A 22,973-nucleotide genomic window follows, 5' to 3' on the forward strand; every position below is an offset into this window, starting at 1 on the left:
TTGCTATAGGCAACATCTCCACTTCTATAAACTTGCACTTTAGTAAATATGCCCCCTGCAGACAACCTACAGGAAAGAACTGTTTTATAATTACATTTTACATTGCTCCTCTTTAGGACTATACAGTATCTCTTCTTTCTGCCTGGCCAGTAGGTCAGTCCCATATGTAGACTGTTCTGAAGGAGAGCCTCTTTGCCGTATGTGTATAACAGATAGTTGGGCACTGCTGATTTAAAATATAATGTGCCATGCTGACTCTTTACTGAAGGTCACATAGCTCTTATCTGTAAAACATTCTCAGACACTACAAAATATGCTTTTATATATTCACTTATAAAATACTCATTCAATAAAATATAGAAGTTCTCTTGTAAGTATGAGAGATATAAGCATCCTTCAAAACACTAAAAAATAGATGTTTTATTTTAGTGTTTTGAATATATACTACATACTGTATATAATGTATTTCAGCTCACGTCTTTCTTCACCGCTTTTCAGGACCTCAGATATTGAATTCCACATTTTAAATTAGCAGGAGGTGAAATTCTATTTGTCATCAATTTCTTTCTAGAGGTTACAGAGCAGAAAACCGCAGACAAGCTACTTCTTTGATGGCTCTCTCCTAAAAATCTCTTTTTGTTCTTTATCTATTTGATGTGAGTGATCAGTGCAGGGACAAGACAGGCCTCTCTGGAGAAATCACCTTCTCCCTTCCTATTGACAGATTTCTGTGATCTGAATCAGACGGGCCATGCCCTATCATAGTCACTAAGGCACTGCAAGTAGCCACCAATTAAACCCTTTGGGATGGTGAAATCTGAAGCCACTTTTGTGTGTCTGTTCCTATTAAGCACAGTGAGAAAACTTCTGACACCCAAAACAGGGGATCCATGGTCTTAATTTTTTTTTCTCTTGCCTTCACTAGGTGTGAGAGGTGCGATAGGAGCTTCACACAAGCCACACAGCTGAGTCGACATCAGAGGATGCCCAACGAGTGCAAGCCGATAACAGAGAGCACGGAATCAATTGAAGTGGATTAACTGATTGACTGGTTGGAATTAAACTGCAAGGAAAGTCATGATTAAATGTCACGGACACTTAAGCAAAACCAAAGATTTCCTCTGAACAATTTTCAATCAGGCCCAGAAAACCAAAAGCAGTAATAAAATAAGTAAGATGTTAAGAGATATTGATCTTGGCACGGAAGAGAGACCACGAAAGACATTATTTATTTATGAGTGGGGGTGAATTATATTTCAAAGGACAAGGGGACTTCATCTTTTCAGTCCCACCATCTATATATAGCTTTATTTCTGAATACCTTTTTGTAAAGAAAAATGTTATTTAATACCAAAGTGAAGGCTCAGTTAAGTTTTCCTGCCGATGGACTCACATATGACTGTGAATGCACATGGACCTCTTTAGGAACACACCTTTTGTAGCATGATTCCATTCCTCAAAACAGAGCGGCCAGAGCAGTTTCATTGGAGCATTTGTCAAGGATAATACTTCCAGAGTAGGGTTTGGAGGACCATACGGAACTCTAGTTTTTTTCTCTCCTGTTAACAAAGTGATGTTGATGATCTGTGTCTAGATATTGTTGTGATGGGAGCCATATCTGTGTCATTCAAAACCATTTTCCGACCAAAGAGGACATTTCACACATCCATTTATCTACTGAATCTACTTACAAACCATACTTTGTGCACTTTCATGTTAAAGGTTTCATAGACATTGTTTATGATATGTGGGATAGTTTGGGGGAAGTAAACATGTTGCAATATTCCAAATAAATATTATATATATGTATAGATATGACATCTGTTTGTTCTTTGAGTGGCTACTAAAGAAACTTTTATAAGGGTTGGGATAAAAGCCTGAAAGGACTGAAAAAATTCCAATATGTCGGAGTGGTCGAAAGAATTGCATAAATAACTGTAAGCTTATGTGTGGCATTTTTTGTCTTTGTGAATATAGGCTCTCATTCAGCTTTAGTTGCAGATTTGCTATTTTAGCAAAAGTGCAACTGGCTGCAATCGCATTCTGAGTGTCGCCCAGCACAGGGCAAGGACATCCAGAATGCAAATACCCGTCAACGATGCGATCGCAATTCAATTGGAATTGCATCACCAATTTGTGGATGCCCCCTTGCCTCTACAGCTTGATTGCAAAGGCAGGCACAGAACAGCCATGTCCTATGTCAGACGGCCACCCCAATCCCGCCCCCGTTTCCCACATTACGCCCATCCAATGGAGCGTCACCGCCCCCCCCCCCCAATCCCCCGTACCGCCAACCCGTACCGCCCCAGGCAGACAGGCAGAGGCGTTCACATAACTCAGATGCAATTACATCTCCCCATGCGCACACGCAGAGCTGGTCCTGTGCGTGCGGGAAAGCGGGGGGATATGATATCATTTCAGTAGCGATTGCTACTGAATACCCCTACATAATTCATATATGATTGTACGTTTATTGTAACGCTACAGTATAAATAATTTCCTAACTCCTCCTCATCCCTACTATGTAGATTAAAACCATGGGTCTGATTCAGAGGTTTACATAAATCCAATATTTATGCAAATTTTCCACAGTTTAATGATCTGCGCATGTGGAGGGATCACACTACACATGTTTAGATTAGATGCTGTGATGTCAGTTGCAGTGCAGCTGCAGACATCAGAGGAGAGACAGTCTGCAGCCATTTAGGAGGCAGGGAGGGCAAGCATTGCAGAAAATGGGGGCTTGTAGGCACCATTTTGTGGGCGTGATGTTTCACTGGCACCGTGCTCTGGCTGGACATCCCAAGTAACCTGAGGGTTACTCATAAGTCTGAAGGTGGCCAGATATTCACATAGTGGATCCGATGCTGTGTTTTTGGATGCAGCCATCGGATCTTAGGAAACCAGCAGTGGGTGTCTTATTACTTAAGACGCCTCATGCAGTTTTTATTTAGAATTTATTTATTACCAGTTATTTATATATTTATATTGCGCACACATATTCTGCAGCGCTTTTGCATATTTTAACACAGCCGCTGCATACAAAGACATGGCGGTGGTTCCTCTAGTGTAAATCTATGAAACAGGCCCCATGTACCATCCTACAAACCTTTGCGCACCTTTCCCTGCTGTTCTGCAGTCAGATCACTAGAGCCAAGCATAGACCGATAACATTTCACCTCCCATGGTTCTTTGATGAGCTTGTTATAGCTAGACACCATTCTACAAGATACAGCAGCTGCAGCTCTGTATGGTGAATGTATAACATTCAGGAATTGTCCTGCAGTCCCAGTGTACAACTTCCCCTATTTGTTGTAGCCATGGACTATCGGGTTTTCATTGCGTTGTGACAAATCTTTATCAGTTGTGGTTACTCAATGGATGAAGACGCAAGATGTGGCTTTAAAATGATAGAATTCCATACATGTCTAAGGCAAGCCTGGACTGTTAACATGACACCTTAGGCAGTGTAAGAGGATATAAAGTGTACGATTCGTCACTTACAGTAGGAAAACACAACGCTACAAACTTAAGGCCTAATGCAGTAAGGATTGCAAATTCTGCTAAGTAGCAGAATTTGTAATCTTTCTGATCACATGCTGGGGGTCGCCCATCACAGGGAAAGGCCGCCCAGCATGCTGACTGCCGGTCAACCCCCTTGACCAAGCAGAAATTGCAGTCGCACCACAATTTCCGATTGATCGCAAAAAATGGGGTAGCCCCTTTCTGACACAACTTGGCTGCATCCGCAGGAAGCCCGCCACCATTTTTCTGATTGCGGCTGCTGCATGTGACGTCACACAGCCACCCCGATCATTCCCCCGTACGTGCCGCACTGCCCCCCATTTTGTAGCAACGCCCCTGCAATACTCCGTCTCCGCCAAGGAAATGGAGCACTGCTGCTCCCCCCCCACCAATGCCCCGTGATGCCTCTGCCTGATTGACAGTTAGAGGCATTCGCCTTTTCTGCGGGAGCCCACAGTAAATGCGGGCACATGCGCAGGATGGGCACTGCCCATGCACCAGCATACTTTTTGTAATTTTTGCAGTTGGATCGCGTTTTGCGATCCAACCTGAATCAGCTCCTTAATATCATGTCCTATCGTGTAATATCATGTCACAGTGATCAGTTCCTGCTCAGAATCTTAGATTTCCTGAATGAGCAATTGATCGCGTATCCCATTAAACTATGTGGAGGAGTTTAATAGCTTGAAGGTTATACGAATCAACTTACAGCAATTGTGGCATTGCTCCACTGAGAGATTCAGTGAGATCATTTCACTAGAAAACAATGTGTAGCACAACACATGAGAAACAATATGTTACAAAATTAACCCATCTCTGTTTTGATTTTACCTTCTCGAGATTGTGTAATTAGATAAAGTCTTTGTCTTCTGGGGATAAGAACACAATTGATAAGTAAGGTAAAACTTTATATAGATGTGGTAAGGCTTTATCTAGAGTTGGATGCATTTGCGCCCTGGACGTACAGTAATAAAACACAAAAAAAAGTTTATACATGCATATGTTCAGACGGAAAATGTATGGTACTTGTATGTCAGGCAGACAATTGTATATACTAGAGATGTGCGTAAAGTCTTGTGTTTTGTCTCTAATTTTATTGTTGTGTTTTGGTTTTACAAAATCACCCTCTGATTTTTGTTCAGAATTCAAATTAAAAATCTTGGGTTTTGGATTTTGTAAAAAATTTATAAAAACAGCTAAAATCATGTCATTTTTACAATCCAAAACCCAAAATTTGGTTTCAAAATCTGAATTTCTGATTTCCACCAAAAATGTCAGAGTGCTGGGCTGACTGAATACTCCCAGCAGGCTGTCATTGACTAGATAGCTGTCAGGTGCCAGTTGCCTGCACCTGCCTGTGCTCAGTGCCTACAGTGTGATTTTTAAGGGCATCACGGATGGTGTAATGGTTAGCATTACTGTCTTACAGCACTGAGGTCATGGGTTAAATTTTCACCATGGCCCTAACTGTGTGGAGTTTGTATATTTTCCCCATACTTGCATGGGTTTCCTCCAGGTACTCTGGTTTCCTCCCACAATCCAAAAATAAAGTGATAGTTTAATTGTCTCCCAACAAAACTAACCCTAGCATGAATGTGTACATGTAATAGGGAATATAGATTGTAAGCTCCACTGGGGCAGGGACTGATGTGAATGGACAAATGTACTCTTTAAAACGCTGCAGAATATATGTGCGCTATATAAATAACTGGTAATAAATAATAATAAATACACTAGCACAACTACCATCCGCCTGCTATAATCGTCAGTGGGGCCAGATTAGGGAGCATATACTGACTGGGGGGTGGCCTAATGAGTGGGAATCGGTCTGCTACAATTGGTGGTGGGGGGGTGGCCACACTGAGCATTTTTTTGAAGAATGGGGGCCCCAAATCGGTAACTTGCTTAGGGCCCCATGAGGTCTAAATCTGCCTCTGCTTTCACCAGCCGATATGATCTTGGTCTTTTGTCTGTAACGTATAAAGGAAGCATGCCTGCTGTATCTTATAATCTCAACTCATTAGAGAAACCAGACCATCCAAGGAGGCTGTGTTTATACCTCACTCTTCTGATATGTAGGCTAGAGAAAACCCGCCTGTGAGGTACAAATACAAAAATAATTTAATAACATTATCACAATAACATTTTTATTAACTACATAGGAGCTTATGTAGAGTTGGAAATACTTTTTTGTGTAAAATATTATAATGAATTTCCAAGCTGCACATGTGCACAAAATATTTGTATGCTTACCTCTTTATGCAGATTTTGGCCCTCTCCTTTGAGATTCTGCAGATCCCTAACCAGCCCAACTTCATAGCTTTTGTAGTAAATGGTGCATTTTTTTCAGTCTTGGGGTACTCCATACTCTCCTATCTTCCGGGCACTGATGGCTCCCATTACTCCTCAGCTAACCACCAGCCCCCCAGACCCTACTACCTGATCTCTCTCTACTCTGCATCGCCTAGCCTGACTAGGCCTCAAGCGTGTGAATCCAGCACCCTGCAGACCCTGTGTTTGCCTTATTGACCAATCCAACTCCAAACATCCACTGGATTGACGTCCTCCTGAACTGTTTACCATCTACATTTGCTGTGTGCCATACTACATTATGACCGGCACAGCTGCCCTTCTTGCTAATTGTCCCTCTTTTTATATACTCTGCTGTATTACTTCTCTGTACCACTACTGCATTACTGCTCTTATACTGTATGTTCTACCTACTGTACCGATGTTATATGTATCAGCTGTGCTCCTGTTCTGCTATTCTGAGTTTAGCTTTGCTGTTCTTGTACAAACTATCTTGTATTACGACTGTGTACTAGCTTGGCACTACATTGGCATTTGTATATTGCTTCACGTATTCTACTACTATCCTTTCAGTTCCTGTCTTATGTTGCCCCTTCCAATGTATTATCTTCTCTTTCGTCATGTCCTCTTACCTTACCTAGCAATCAACCTCCTCCTATTTCTCACTACTACCATGTAAGCTCCAACACTACAATACTCCACTCCCACCATTACCCATCCCCCATACACTCCAAGTATGCTCTTCCTACTCCGTCCTCTCTCTTTCCCTCCCTCCCTCCTCCTCCATGATGCTCTTTACAATTGGCCCCAACCTAAATCCCCACCATCTGCTCACATTCTTCATACCACCAGATCCTTACCCCTCTCTGCATCTTTTCATCCCTGACATGCCCTCTCTCATCCTCATCCTTCCTACTAATCCTTCTTTCTACTATAACTGCTCAGCCAAGTCCACTGTTCCACCTCTCACTAATGTCTACTACCCCTCTTTTTACTGTACACTGTAAGCAAAGAGGTTCTCTCTTGGCCCTATTTATATATACTATCACTTCTTCTGCCAAATCTTTCTGCCATGCGATTTGTTAGAAAATGGAAGCATTAATTAATTTGTCTGCTTCATTGTGATTTTCATGTATGTAATTATGTGGATATTGTCTGTATGACTGGCAATTTGGTCATTAATTGCATTGATGCCCTCATTATTCTGTTCAAACTGTTTCTTTATATGTCATATCTGTATTACACTGTAAAGCGATGCAAAACCTGTTGCGCCTTATAAATAAACTTTGATAATGATGGTGATAATGATGAGGAGGAGTAGGAGGAGAACCTGGTGTCAAGGTATCTTTAACTGGTTTAAAATCAGTATTATTTAACCTTTTAGTGACTAAAGGGTTTTTCTACTTTATAACTAGACCTATTTTCATGTTTTGGAGAATTTGTCTTTGATTATTCATTTTATTATTAGAATTTTTATTATTATTATTATTATTATTATATTATTATTATAATATTATTATTATTATTATTATTATTATTATTATCTTTTACTTACTTTTTTTAACTCAGTAACATTTTATTGAAAAAAAAGAAAACAGTACAAGCCATGCAAGATCATTGCACAAATTATCAACTTTTACCAGGTATAAAGAAGAACTAGGGGGTGGGGGTGGGGGAGGGAGATGAATACCGGAGATGGAAGACAAGAGAGAATAGTAGAAACACATAAAACAACATCACACTCTATTCATTAAGAGAGGATGAGTAGTGTACCCACTCACAGAGATCGAAAGATGTCCAGGTTGATCTGATGAAGGAGGTGCTGGTCTGTTGGATGTAGAGTGGTGGGTAGTGTAGTAATCACACCAGAGACTTGATTTTACAAAAGGGGATGAAAGTCCTGAGGATTGTCTAAAATCCAGAGTCTACATCTCATAACTATCTTGACTGTAGGAAATAATTTTGAATATGGGAGGCGAGTCAAGCCGTTTCCAATATTGGGCTAAGGCCGCTCTCATGACTATAAGAATAATAACGTATTTGCTATAAGATTATACATACAGAGGGAGGAAATTAATGTACTAAAGCTTTTTATTATTAAGTGCCGTAAAGGTGGAATAACTCTGTGGGAAGATGAGCTTCAAATTTCATTGCCTGGTGGTGATTGGGAATTGCTGTATTAAACGTATTTAAAATGTTTACACAAAATCTGTCCCAATACTTCAAAGATTTGTTGGAGAAACTGTGGAATGGTGGGTTCCCTGTTGCATATATTTTGGAGCTGTCCAGTAATCCAACCCTTGTGGCTTGCAATTTTCAATCTCATTTCTCAGGTTTTACTGTCATTTTTATTATATTATGCAAGTATAGTGCATATGAGTGTTCAGGAGTTTCTTCCTTCAGTATGTATAATTTTTTTATTTCAAAATCTTTTTTATTCGGTTTTATACAAGTACAGGTAGAATATGCAATTATGTAAATGTCCTCCAGGTACCATACAAGGTAGCACTGTATTAATACAGACTTGGAGGTGTACTCGTACATAAAAAGAATAAAAAAGGAAAACAATTATTTCAGCAATAAAACTCCAACTCAATATCTGAAGCTAAAATCTCAAGTTACCAATGCCACCAACCCACAAGATCCCACCTCATAATCTGGGTACAGTAAGGAAGTGTTAGTAAATTAATAATTCCGAGTTACGGTGGAAGGAGAAACAATTAGAAGAAAAGGGGGAACACAGACATAAAGAGGGGAAGGTAGGATGCAGCTGTCATGGACGTACTTGTGGAAGCAGTTACCACTCATAATATTAGGAAACATTAGCTCTGTTCAGCACCTTAATGTGGACCTCTTCAGGGCCGGTGCTAGGGTATTCGGCGCCCTCCTGCAAACTATAAAATTGCACCCTCCCTCCCTTAACTCATAAAGGGTCAGCGTGCATCACAAAAGTGGGGTGTGGTCTCACATTGAAGGGATGAGAGCACACAATAGCACCTCACAATAGTGCCTCCAATTCAAATTACGCCCCACTGTAGCACAATCTTATTCACATTACACTGCACGTAGTCCCCATGATTCATATTACAGAACATAAGTCCCATATACTTATGTCCAGCATTGCCTGGGGTTTTTTTTTAAGCTGTTATTCCCAGCACTGCCTGAGGCTACTTTTACGTTTTCTCTTTTCCTCCTCTCTCTCTGTATTCCCACTACTTTGGGAGTTACAGGGAGGGTGAGGGCAGGGACGCTGACGGGGAGTTACAGGGAGGGTGAGGGCAGGGACGCTGACGGGGAGTTACAGGGAGGGTGAGGGCAGGACGCTGACGGGGAGTTACAGGGAGGGTGAGGGCAGGACGCTGACGGGGAGTTACAGGGAGGGTGAGGGCAGGGACGCTGACGGGGAGTTACAGGGTGGGTGAGGGCAGGGACACTGACGGGGAGTTACAGGGAGGGTGAGGGCAGGACGCTGACAGGGAGTTACAGGGAGGATGAGGGCAGGGACGCTGATGGAGAGTTACAGGGAGGGTGAGGGCAGGGACGCTGACGGGGAGTTACAGGAAGGGTGAGGGCAGGACGCTAACGGGGAGTTACAGGGAGGGTGAGGGCAGGACGCTGACGGGGAGTTACAGGGAGGGTGAGGGCAGGGACGCTGACGGGGAGTTACAGGGTGGGTGAGGGCAGGGACACTGACGGGGAGTTACAGGGAGGGTGAGGGCAGGACGCTGACAGGGAGTTACAGGGAGGATGAGGGCAGGGACGCTGATGGAGAGTTACAGGGAGGGTGAGGGCAGGGACGCTGACGGGGAGTTACAGGAAGGGTGAGGGCAGGACGCTAACGGGGAGTTACAGGGAGGGTGAGGGCAGGACGCTGACGGGGAGTTACAGGGAGGGTGAGGGCAGGGACGCTGACAGGGAGTTACAGGGTCGGTGAGGGCAGGGACACTGACGGGGAGTTACAGGGAGGGTGAGGGCAGGACGCTGACAGGGAGTTACAGGGAGGATGAGGGCAGGGACACTGACGGGGAGTTACAGGGATGGTGAGGGCAGGACGCTGACAGGGAGTTACAGGGAGGATGAGGGCAGGGACGCTGATGGGGAGTTACAGGGTGGGTGAGGGCAGGGACGCTGACGGGGAGCTACAGGGAGTGTGAGGGCAGGGACGCTGATGGGGAGTTACAGGGTGGGTGAGGGCAGGGACGCTGACGGGGAGCTACAGGGAGTGTGAGGGCAGGGACGCTGATGGGGAGTTACAGGGTGGGTGAGGGCAGGGATGCTGACGGGGAGTTACAGGGTGGGTGAGGGCAGGGACGCTGATGGAGAGTTACAGGGAGGGTGAGGGCAGGGACGCTGACGGGGAGTTACAGGGAGGGTGAGGGCAGGACGCTGACAGTGAGTTACAGGGAGGATGAGGGCAGGGATGATGATGGGGAGTTACAGGGAGGCTGAGGGCAGGGACGCTATTCCTTAGATGCAGAGCAGCCCACAGGGGAGGCAGAGCTTGGTACTCAGAGAGGACTCGGAGCTGTGCTAGTGTGCAGGGACAAACGCAGGATTTTCATGGGGGGGGGGGGGGGGGTTCCGTGTGTGTATTTTTCTGTTAGTAGCTAGGTCCAGCACTCAGTGGATCTCCCCACATATACTCGCTGGGTGCGCTCCGCAGATACCAACAAGGACTCTGTACATATAGCAGCAAATGGAAATGGTGGCATTCCGGTCCATTACAAACCAGCTCGTAATACAATGGTGCAACACAATCAAAGTTTCCACCCTTTAGTGCACTTTCTTATGTTCTGTTAATCTTGAAAAAAAAGCTAATTAAAGAGCTGAAACAATGATTTAACACACCATTGTGTTCCGAGTTGGTTTGTAATAGTCCAGAGCGCCGCTGTTTTTTTTTTTGTTTTTTTTTGCTATTACACACACACACACCAACCAACCAACCAACCAACCAACCAACCAACCAACCAACCACAAACACCATGTACACCCACCCACCCCCATTCTACACTATGTATACCCACCTTATCCCTATCCTATTGTACACAAAATTTTATTGGTGGTTTCTTACTTACTCCCTGTGACAGTAAGACATGCTGCAACGAATGCCTCCTAGCTTCCTTGTAGCCTGTGCAGGCTGCACGGCAAATTGGCTGTCCATAAGAGAGGAACAACTGAGGTGCTCAGTGCCTCAGTAATCACATCACTAAGCTGTGCTGTTGTGAGCATGAAGGTGGTCTATGGCTCTGCGCAGCGGGACAGAGAGCTGATTGGCAGTGGTGGTGGTGGTGGTGAGATCCCACTCCCCACCTCGCGATCAGACCCCCCCTTCCCCTCTCACGGGTGGCCTCTTCCCCCTCGCTCACCTTATGCTAAATCCAAGGCTGGCTGCCACGCATGTGCGGCAGCTCTGATGACTGCACTGGTCCGACTCAGCGGGGGTTTCTGGGTCTTTTGAACCCCCCCTTGCGTGCGGTGGTCTTCCTGGGCGTGCGGGCAGGAGGCGCATGTTCTATTTCTGCGGCGCATCTCTTCACGTTGCCGGCTGCCCCTGCTACCTGTGATGAGTGTTACAGGCGCTGGCAGCAGCGGCACCCGTGAGCAACAGGCAGGACGGTGCAACTCCGTCCGTAAGGAGGCAGAGAGGGGGAGCGCCGCTGCTGCCTGTCAGAGTGACAGGCGCTGGCAGCCGGCAGCAAAAGTGCACAAGGTAGCAGAGCAGGGAGAGCGCCTCTCCGACCCGGCGCCTCCCTGCATTGCAGACCTTGCTGAGCGGGTGGCGCCGGGCCTGGACCTCTTGCAAATCCACAGTGTGTAAAGAACTACTCTAATTTGGACAGCAAAATGTCATAACCAGTGATAGAATGGAGGTCTGTTTGTTACGCTGTCATCACCCCAAACCAATCAGTGTTAAGTTAAAAGTATTTAGATGAAGTCAGCTGCATGCACATACTGATTTATATAAGGGTAGACAGTAAGTAAATAATTAGAGGGTCATGGGGGTCTGAATTGTCCTTGATAAAGTGGTGGTCCATTGCAAATGATGCACATGGTAGCTCAAAGAGAAATGTTGATTAGGCAATCCAGCTCTTTTCTTCAGGTATTGGAATACATGACTGACACCACCTAGGTAAATAACATAATTTATGAACATTATCCCTTTATCCAGAGCAGGAACTTTTAAGACAGGTATTGCTTTATGGAATCTTATTTATGAATATTAATATTCAATATAACATATATGGTTATTAATATATGGATATATTTAAATTAATATGCGTTATCATATATATCTGCAAATATATTATGTCAGGCTTACAAATTAATTGGCTGATAAATATATGCAGTCCTTATATATATATGACTTATGAAATTATGAAGTTAAGATTCCTTAAAGAGAGTTCAAGCTTGAATATTACCGCTCTTTTTATATGATTCTTTATTTACAGGCAGATCAAATCGTACAGAATAAGATATACACAGTAGTGATATATATACTAATTATAATTATATTAAGCTATGCTATGTTTCCTTCGTTACATAACATAAAACAACATGACATAAGTTTCACAAACAGTTTCAATTATTATCATAAAATGTATACTTGCAAGTTAAAGATTGCCATCCCAAGAATCATTCCTTCTGCATGTTCTCCATGACTTCTCCTCCTGACTGACTTCCTTCCTTCTGTCCTTCTCCTCCTTCCTTCTCCCTCCTCTCCTTACTAACTCCTAACTACAAGTCTGGTCCTTTTATCTCATATTTTACCAATTCAAACTATCATATTCTCATAGTTTCCAATGGAATAGGTAATTATAGGTTTGTCAGATTCCAAGGTGTAATAAAACAAACATTGAACTGGGCTGTCGTGTCCTGTTCACGGAGGCATGGTGTCATAAAAGTGTGGTGTCCACACTGCCTTAAGCAAGTATAGTATTGTAAAATCTGGAATGTCTTTTCATCCAAAGTTCTGTTGTATTGACAAGTTTTCCTGGGGTCGGTTACACAATGTTTTATCAATGGATGTGATCTCTTTTCATAGTAGTTAATTTATACTCCCTAGCTTTTAACCTTCACTGGACAATAGACAAACCAGTAGATTCTGATCTACTGTAAGCACACCTGTGAATTCCAATGACCAACAGAGCTCTGTCACATACCTATTATCATTTATGGCCTAATACCTTTTCTCTACAATGACTCTTGATCTTACTGTAACCTCTCTGGCCTTATTTATGACTAGAGCAGAATAAACCTGTTCCCTACACTATTTTTTACCATCTTGCTGTAAAACACAAATATACAGTATATCTATATAAACACATACACAAACCTAATTTCTTAAATCAGCTAAACATTACCTCATACATTCAAACTTATTTCATATCTATTCCTTACTATATATATCCACTATACTGTCCACTATGGTAACATCGCCTATTTATAATGAATTATATTTTGATTCAGACAACATCTATTGCCCTAATATTAGACGAAGTGCAGACAATTACCTATAAGGCAACAGTCGCCCCCTTGTGGCCATGAGAAATTATTTTGATTGGCCACACATTAAACTAGCGTAATTGCTTCCAAATACATTTCAAAATATTTCTTCAAAACATAACTTTTGTTGTAACCCTAATATATACCATAAGTGTAATAATAATAACCATTGTGATTTTAAAAATCTATAAAAATTCTTAGCTTACCTAACCTTATTCTACTTTTTAACTAAAGCAGACAAGACTGAGGTTTTTATTCAGTATTCATGAGGAAAACTAATTTCTACAGACATTTGGAATACCATAGCCCAATTGTAGACCTTTTTTCTGTATCTGGATCATTACATTTGGACATTTTTGCTGTTCTTGGCTGTAGCAATTTACTGGGATAAGACTGTCATCTGCGTGGTTTGCTTGCAATTGGAGACGCCTTGCGTCTGCATTATGGAGGCAGTTGAAGTAGAATTCTTCATAGCAGCTGCTCCTTTGCTTGCCATTTCGCTGTTTGACGCAGAGGGCTGTGTATTTTGCGTACTATGATCTTGAGTTTGCAACTCAGTACTTGTGATGACCCTCGGTAATAGTAATAGTCTTTATACAGTCTTTAGCAGTTCTGTTTCCTTTGCGTTTATCCAATGCCGCAGTTGTGACCAGTGTCCATATTGCTTTGCACAAAACAGGTTGTGATTTTGAATAGAACAGTCATATATGAAAGTCTTTTTTTTTTTTCTTTTTTCTTTCTTTCTTTCTTTCCTTGCTTGTTAATAGTAGGTCTTAATTGTCTTCGGGCAATAGTACCACAAATGGCTGTGAGTAGTACACCTACTCTGTTTACTGTATTTCCTCACTGAATAAATTACCATGCAGTCTTAAATCTCCTTATTCTACCTTGTACCTATTTATACATCTCAATCTTACATAACCTTATACCAGTTTAACCCATATAAAGGCGTTTTCTATCCTACCTATATTTTGACTAATAATTATTTAAAATGCTTTTGATGTGTATATAGTAACATCCTATCAATACAATAAATGAATATAATTTTGCTTCAAACAGATATTAAATATCATTTAGGAATGGCTTTAACTATATCTAATTCCATCCAATATTATTTTATATGCAGCCATGTGCATATACAGTGACCCTGTTATGCTACAAATAATTATCTTAGACTTGTGACAGTCTTTATTAAGAGAATTATTCATCCCACTTAATAATCTCGGCCCAATTTGTTATAACGCGGTATACCATCCTGTATTAGATATTTAATTACTTTTGAAGCTTTTACGAAGGAAGCATAGGTAGTATCTACTGTGTAATATTAAAAAAACATAAAATATTTACAAGGTATATAATACAATTACATAATATATATATATATATCAGACAAATGTTTACATATATGTGATTAAGGTATATGAAGGGATGAGACAGTTCTGTATAATCACAGTGATGAGATGTGCTGTACACTGTTTTGGGAGTGTACATGTAGTTTGAAAGACAAGTAATGATTACTTGTGATGAAAAGGTTAATGAAAACATTCCCCTTTCTTGTGAAACTAGAAAACTCCTTGAGGATTTGTCCATATATCAGTCTTTAGGGATGCTATGTAGATTTTGCTGGATAGCAGCGATGAAAGGGTTAATGAAGACCTTTTCCCTTGTAAATTGGAGTCTTTTTGGAGTCTTGCACCATTCTGTATACAGGTTGCCAGGATTACTATGAATCAAACAAAAATACATACAATGACTATCACAGATATTTATACAGTGATTTAACATAGCTTGCTATGCATTCTGTCCTATCTGCTGCATGTTATCAGGTACAGAATTTACAAATGTGTCTTTTAACGATTGAATAACAAACAAACAATTGTTTCTGGCCTGTGCCAATCTTTCCTGTCACATTGTGTGTCAATGACAGCACAATTGTCGCTGCAGATATGATGCAGGTTTAATTTGGAAACTGTGGCTGTTTGAACATCAAAGCAAACAATGGCTTCATTGGATCTAACAAGTAAAGGAATGATACTACCGTATTCACTTGTGACCATACTCCCTTGTGATGCAGCCTGGTCCCAGACTGTCTTTAACCATAGCGTTTGCTGCTTGGTGTGGCTCCTTAGTTTGGAAGAATCTTGGAGCTTCTGAAAAAACCTACTTTTGTGGGGAGAGAAACTTGTTAAACTTTGCCAAATATGTATTGCAGGTCCCAGGGCTTTCTGTCTTTCCACACCTGTAATAAAATGGTTATGGCACCAGGGCATAAAAACATTTTCATCCTGGTGATCCTTTTTGTCATTGTTAATTGGTGTGTGGTTTGCAGAATGACACTCTGCATGTGGTCTCTCTGAGAGCATGCAAACATTTGCACCATCACTAGAAGTCTCTGAGTGCTCTGTGGGGGTTACATAAGTTTGGGAACTTTGTTTGTAAACATGCATTCCTGAATTAATTTCATGGATTTTCCCTTTAAACATGTTTCCAGGTGAATACATTTCAAGGTTTGCAACTCTGGTTGCCATGGGAGTTTTCACCATGGGGAACTTCCCCACCCCTGTGTGCACTGTACTGCTGCTATCAGTGTTTAAATCTGCTGACAATTCACCTTTGCCTAAGGGCATAACAAATTCTTCATTTACATTGGGAACTCTGAGAGTGTATTCAGCAGAATACTCATAATCTGAGTTACAATGATCTTCCCCCTTACTAGACACAGTATAGGGGACATCTCCTATTGCTGCTACCTCCTTTACATTAATGTGCTGTCTGATGATAGACACATCCTGCACATTGCTACTTTCTTCCTTTACCAAAGAGGCTGTTCTGCTGGTGGTCTGTGTGACCATAGCAGACTCTGTGTGCTGCACATGGACAATGCTGTCCTGAATCTCACCTACATCTACAATGTTCTCCCTTGTACTTTCTTTTATCTCCTCCTGAGAGGTCATGACAGTTTGCTTACAATCTGCCAGGCTTTTTGCTTCTGCCCCAAACTTTTTCTGTTTATTTTTCTGTTTAAGGGACTTAAATAATGAATGCATTTTTGCATTAATGGTCAGGCACACCTTACGAAGACGTGAACCTGATTCTTCTTTACATTTCTGTTTGGCTTCTAAAGCCGCAGTTTTGCGCATTTTTCTTAATGCTACAGAAAACTTTTGCATTTTTAACATTGCAATCATTTACAATGCTAAATTTTTATATTCCTTGTTTTTGTACTGACGGTATCCTCTCCTTAAGATTGACCGGTGTCTTAAGGTTAAACTCTAATACCTGGTACATTTATACATTTATTTGGAAATACTCATTTCCACTGTGCACATTTTCTATTCTAGGCCTTTAAATTCTTTATTCTCATTTGTAACCTATTCCACTGTGATCTTGTACTTTGCCAGCAGGCTTATAGCCATTGGTGCTGCTTCCTAATAGATATTATGTTAGTTAAAATAACGTATATTGCACTAACACATTTATCCTAGGTTATACAGAATACAAAATTGACATTACACAATGGTAATAAATTTTCATAGATACATCCCCACCGTGATTCTGCAGATTTGGTAGCCAGCTTATAGCATTTGCTACTCCTCATAAATATTATAAATCAGATAATCAGATTCAGTAATAACAAGTCCAATTCGTGGTCGCCAATATTGCTTTATGGAATCTTATTTATGAATATTAATATTCAATATAACATATATGGTTATTAATATATGGATATATTTAAATTAATATGCGTTATCATATATATCTGCAAATATATTATGTCAGGCTTACAAATTAATTGGCTGATAAATATATGCAGTCCTTATATATATATGACTTATGAAATTATGAAGTTAAGATTCCTTAAAGAGAGTTCAAGCTTGAATATTACCGCTCTTTTTATATGATTCTTTATTTACAGGCAGATCAAATCGTACAGAATAAGATATACACAGTAGTGATATATATACTAATTATAATTATATTAAGCTATGCTATGTTTCCTTCGTTACATAACATAAAACAACATGACATAAGTTTCACAAACAGTTTCAATTATTATCATAAAATGTATACTTGCAAGTTAAAGATTGCCATCCCAAGAATCATTCCTTCTGCATGTTCTCCATGACTTCTCCTCCTGACTGACTTCCTTCCTTCTGTCCTTCTCCTCCTTCCTTCTCCCTCCTCTCCTTACTAACTCCTAACTACAAGTCTGGTCCTTTTATCTCATATTTTACCAATTCAAACTATCATATTCTCATAGTTTCCAATGGAATAGGTAATTATAGGTTTGTCAGATTCCAAGGTGTAATAAAACAAACATTGAACTGGGCTGTCGTGTCCTGTTCACGGAGGCATGGTGTCATAAAAGTGTGGTGTCCACACTGCCTTAAGCAAGTATAGTATTGTAAAATCTGGAATGTCTTTTCATCCAAAGTTCTGTTGTATTGACAAGTTTTCCTGGGGTCGGTTACACAATGTTTTATCAATGGATGTGATCTCTTTTCATAGTAGTTAATTTATACTCCCTAGCTTTTAACCTTCACTGGACAATAGACAAACCAGTAGATTCTGATCTACTGTAAGCACACCTGTGAATTCCAATGACCAACAGAGCTCTGTCACATACCTATTATCATTTATGGCCTAATACCTTTTCTCTACAATGACTCTTGATCTTACTGTAACCTCTCTGGCCTTATTTATGACTAGAGCAGAATAAACCTGTTCCCTACACTATTTTTTACCATCTTGCTGTAAAACACAAATATACAGTATATCTATATAAACACATACACAAACCTAATTTCTTAAATCAGCTAAACATTACCTCATACATTCAAACTTATTTCATATCTATTCCTTACTATATATATCCACTATACTGTCCACTATGGTAACATCGCCTATTTATAATGAATTATATTTTGATTCAGACAACATCTATTGCCCTAATATTAGACGAAGTGCAGACAATTACCTATAAGGCAACACAGGGAATGAAATTTAGATTCCCCCATAAAGGGATACATCAGGTGTAGTGAACAATTCTGTTGTATTTCTTATTAACGTGGACCCAAGCTTGATAAGTATCACAGAAGAATACAGATGTGTCCTCATACACCTAGTGTCTACATGGAATACAGCGCAAGATGTCTGGCGTGATTGAGACACTCCGAGAGGAGTAATGTACCATTTTTAAAATTTCAATCTTTTTTGCATCACAGATGCTGCAAAACATTGCTTCAAGTATATTAGAGATGCTGGGCTGCAGCTTTAACCATGCAGGAACTAGTTATCAACACAAACAACGTCATAGATGACATAGGCAAACACAGGGGGATTTCCAGTTGCCCAGAAACCCCCTTCCCCACAGCTTGGCCAGCGACTACTACATGCTGTATAAAGGATGGACTGGAGCTGCTGCACATGCTCAGTGGCAGCAGACTTTCCTACCAAGTCTTCTGTGGTGTATGACTGTGGATCTGACTCCTCAATCATCGCACCAGAGAGATAATCTGATAAGTGGCTTACTGTGATCATTGGGCCTGCACATGTCTGACGTACTGTATTACATAAACTGCACTTTGTTTGGGGCAGACTATAGCTTGTTACATGCTAATTATGCATCCTTCATGCGCTGGAGACAATTGTTCTAAAATCGAACATTTGTAAACCCCTCTTCAGAAATCCTTTGTTTGCCCCTGGATGAAGTACGGTGGAACTTGGCATGAGAAAAAGCCGCGGCCGCTGCATCATAGCCCTTTGTATACAAATTCAGAGTGGCAGCGGTGCTTGGGAGTCACACAGAGATATACAAATGTCACACATCAAACTGATCAGTGCAGTCTAGCACAGTAGTTTTGTCACGCTCATTTTTTTCATTTACGTGAATAAGTTGCACATTTTGAGCAAGAAAGATGCTCGGAGCAGCTGAGTTGCTCTGGACATGATGCGCCGGGAGGGGGTGACACAACTGAAGCCAAGTATATGAGGACACATCTGTATATTATGCAATCACTGTTTTGGGATAAGAAATTAAAAAGTCTACCCATTTTAAGGGAGTATTACAAAAATAATCCAACTCAAAAAGCAGTCAGATAAGTACAGATGTAGCCACCTTTATCTTGAGTGGCCGCGGCGGTTGGCCCGTTCGACCATACGCAGCGTACTGTGGCGTAGCGAGGCGCGCCTAGCCACAGAGAGGCTATCTAATCGCACGGAGACAGACATTTGACGTTTGGCGTTACCTTTACGTGTAATACCTGCGATCAGCCACCAGATGTCGCTTTTTACAATCACCACTGCGCATGCGTGTGGTCTCCCGTAAAATACAATACTGACATACATAATAAGGACTACTTTACTAAGGCGTCTCATTACGCTGCATACAGCAAATACTGTACTCATTACGCTGCATTATTTAATACAGTACTGTACAGTATATACAGTACGACACCGACGCAAATACAGTAGTACAGCATACAGTATATGATCCATCTACAATACTTTATGAATACTGTATGTGAGCGTCCGAGTCCCGCAGACAAAACACTACTGTAAAACCAGTAGTGTACACTGTCGCAAATGGATGTGTGTTACAAGTTCACTATTGCCTCTCAAGATTAGGAATTTTCTACAGTATGTTATCGTCTTAATCCCGTAGCCATTACAGCATAATCAAAACCAACGGATTTATACATTTGTCTGCGGCGAAGTGGTGAAGTGTTTCGCTTCCTATACTCAGAGTCCAGGGTTCGATTCCTTAAGTACTAATGCATGTTACTGTAGTTTTTTTCAGACACTTTATTATTTTTTTTATTCACCCCCACCTCGTGGCAGGCAGCAGTTGGGTATGGAATGAGAAATGGCATAAGCTGTGCAGGCTACGGGGCGATGCTGAAGGAGCGTCACAATCCCCTAGCCAAAATACACAGAGATACTGTAAGCGTATACTGTAAGATACTGTAAGCGTGAGATACTGTATTGAGCTAGGGGATTGTGACGCTCCTTCAGCATTGCCCCCTGAACTGTGAAATGTACAGTACAGTATGCCATATTGTATCTCACTCCATATCCGAGCGCTGCCACGTGCTGGGAGTTCACGGTCGGCGGCCATTTTGTCAGGTTGCTAAGCGATCCAGCTCGGTATACCGTAATGTGCATAGACCTCGCTTATCCCAATGTACAGTAATTGAGCTAGGGGATTGTGACGCTCCTTCAGCATTGCCCCCTGGAGTGTGAAATGTATGCCATACTGTATCTCACTCCATATTTGAGCGCTGCCACGTGCTGGGAGTTCACGGTCGGCGGCCATGTTGTCAGGTTGCTAAGCGATCCAGCTCGGTATACCGTAATGTGCATAGACCTCGCTTATCCCAATGTAATTGAGCTAGGGGATTGTGACGCTCCTTCAGCATCGCCCCGTAGCCTGCACAGCTTATGCCATTTCTCATTCCATACCCAACTGCTGCCTGCCACGAGGTGGGGGTTCAGGAGGTGGGGGTTCATGGGTAGTGGTCGTTTTGACAGTGTGCTATGCGATTGAGTCATTGCACCACACCACCAAGCGGTTCAAGTCAGCGGCCTGGACGACCGAGGCCTGGAGGACCGCAGAGGAGGCCTGGAGGACCGCAGCGGACTGGACGAAGTCAGCGGCATGGACGACCACAGAGGCCCTAGGCTACGGAGCAAGTAATACAGTAGTCCAGATTGTACAGACTATGGGGCAATGCTGAAGGAGCGTCACAATCCCCTAGCTAAAATACACAGTATGCATATTATGGTACAGTACACCGGACTCGATGACATACTGTAGCACACTGGCAAAATGGCCGCCGCCCCTGAACCCTTGTGCAAGTTATGGGGCAATGCTGAAGGAGCGTCACAATCCCCTAGCCAAAATACACAGGGGAGGGATAAGCTACTGTAGGATTGCATACAGTATTACGGTACACCGGACTCAATCGCATAGCACACTGTCAAAACGACCGCTTTGTGCAGGGTACGGGGCAATGCTGAAGGAGCGTCACAATCCCCTAGCTACAATACACAGGGGTGATAGAGATAATCGAGTGGCTGGAGGGGGGTCCCCTTGATTTAAGGGGCCCCCACTCCTCCAGGGTACTCCGGCCAGGTGTGACTACTGTAGTTGGGTATTTAATTCCATGGCCGCAGGGACCGGTATAAAAGTCTCCCCCGGCTGTGCATTATCTGTCCAGCTAGTGGAGCCCAGTGCTGATTCAAAAAATATGGGGAACCCCTACGCTTTTTTTGTCCCCCTTATTTTTTGCACCAGGACCAGGCGCAGAGCCCGGTGCTGGTTCTAAAAAGATGGGGGATCCCGTGTCCATTTTTTCCGTATTCCTGCCGGAATTCGACTGCAATTGCATATACAGTACTGTACCCCTTAATGTCACTGCTTACAGTATACAGTATTTAGACATGAGCTTGTGTACAGTATCTGTCATGAGGTGCTTTTTTCACTGACACTATAACTTTTTTCTATTGTGATATACTGTACAGAGGCGGCAAACTAGCGAAACGGGAATAATCAGCTTCTGCAGAATAAAATGAGATGCTACAGTACATGCCTATATTCTGTGAGTGACTGCGGCTCTATGAAATTAAATCAGAAAATTTAAATATGAAATGCATTACTAATGTGTGGCATTACTGTACTGTATGTGTACTGTATAAGGTGTACTACAATATTTTCTGGTGTAACATAAGGAAAGGGCACTACTGCATGGTCTAATGCAGTGGTTCTCAAACTTGGTCCTCAGGACCCCACACAGTGCATGTTTTGCAGGTAAACCAGCAAGTGCACAGATGTATTCATTACTAACTGACACATTTTAGAAGGTCCATACAGTAGGTGGAGCTAATTTTTTCACTTGTGATTCTGTGAGACCTGCAAAACCTGCACTGTGTGGGGTCCTGAGGACTGAGTTTGAGAACCTGTGGTCTAATGTAAATAAAGATGAATGTGGTGGGGTGTAATGTGAATAAGGGGCATTACTGTTAGGAGTAATGTGGTACTATGATATGATGTCATGAGAATAAGAGACACCACTGCATGATATAATGTGAATAAAGTTGCAGTACTGTGTTGTGTCATTTCATCTTCGGGTATTATTGTGTTACCATGCCCCTTCCCAGCAAGAACATACTGTACACTGTTTTGGGCTGGCACTAAATGTGCACATTGTTCTTATTTAGATTATAGGGGGTAGGAGCGCCAAAATGGGTGATGGTGCTGGGAAAGGGGTGCAGGGTTAGAGGCGGAACTACGTAGCATCTGTGCAAGAGGGCATCAGCCAAAATCTAGCCTAGGGCATCATGTTGGTCAGGTTTGGCTCTGATAATACTGTATACTGTACTCTTACTGTACTTTGCATTCAATACAGATACTGTTTGCACACAGGTTTTACATGAATCATTGGCAATGCTGCAGGAGTGTCTCATTAGGCAATCTAAAATATACCACGACTATGGGTGGGGATACAGTAGGGAAGTTCTGTCACCATAAGCTGTCTGCTGTGTATAGCATATTTCCATCTGAGATGCATTTGTGTGTTTGTAATAAGAAAAAAACATTTTACTGTACATTTAGTGGATACAGTATTTCTCCCCCA

At 42.0% G+C, this 22,973-nt stretch overlaps 1 protein-coding gene across 1 annotated transcript in view; it reads left to right on the top strand.

Annotated features, from left to right (window-relative positions):
- Positions 1-1,772, top strand: part of PRDM6 (PR/SET domain 6) — a 216,243-nt gene extending 214,471 nt beyond the window's left edge. The window contains exon 7 of the mRNA XM_063960104.1: positions 926-1,772. Within this exon, the coding sequence (XP_063816174.1) occupies positions 926-1,040 (115 nt within the window). The 3' untranslated portion in view covers positions 1,041-1,772. The remainder of the gene's footprint in view (positions 1-925) is intronic.
- The last annotated feature ends 21,201 nt before the right edge of the window (positions 1,773-22,973 follow it).

The sequence above is a fragment of the Pseudophryne corroboree genome, chromosome 1 (assembly GCF_028390025.1).
Source record: "Pseudophryne corroboree isolate aPseCor3 chromosome 1, aPseCor3.hap2, whole genome shotgun sequence".
In the NCBI taxonomy this organism is placed as follows: Eukaryota; Metazoa; Chordata; class Amphibia; order Anura; family Myobatrachidae; genus Pseudophryne; species Pseudophryne corroboree.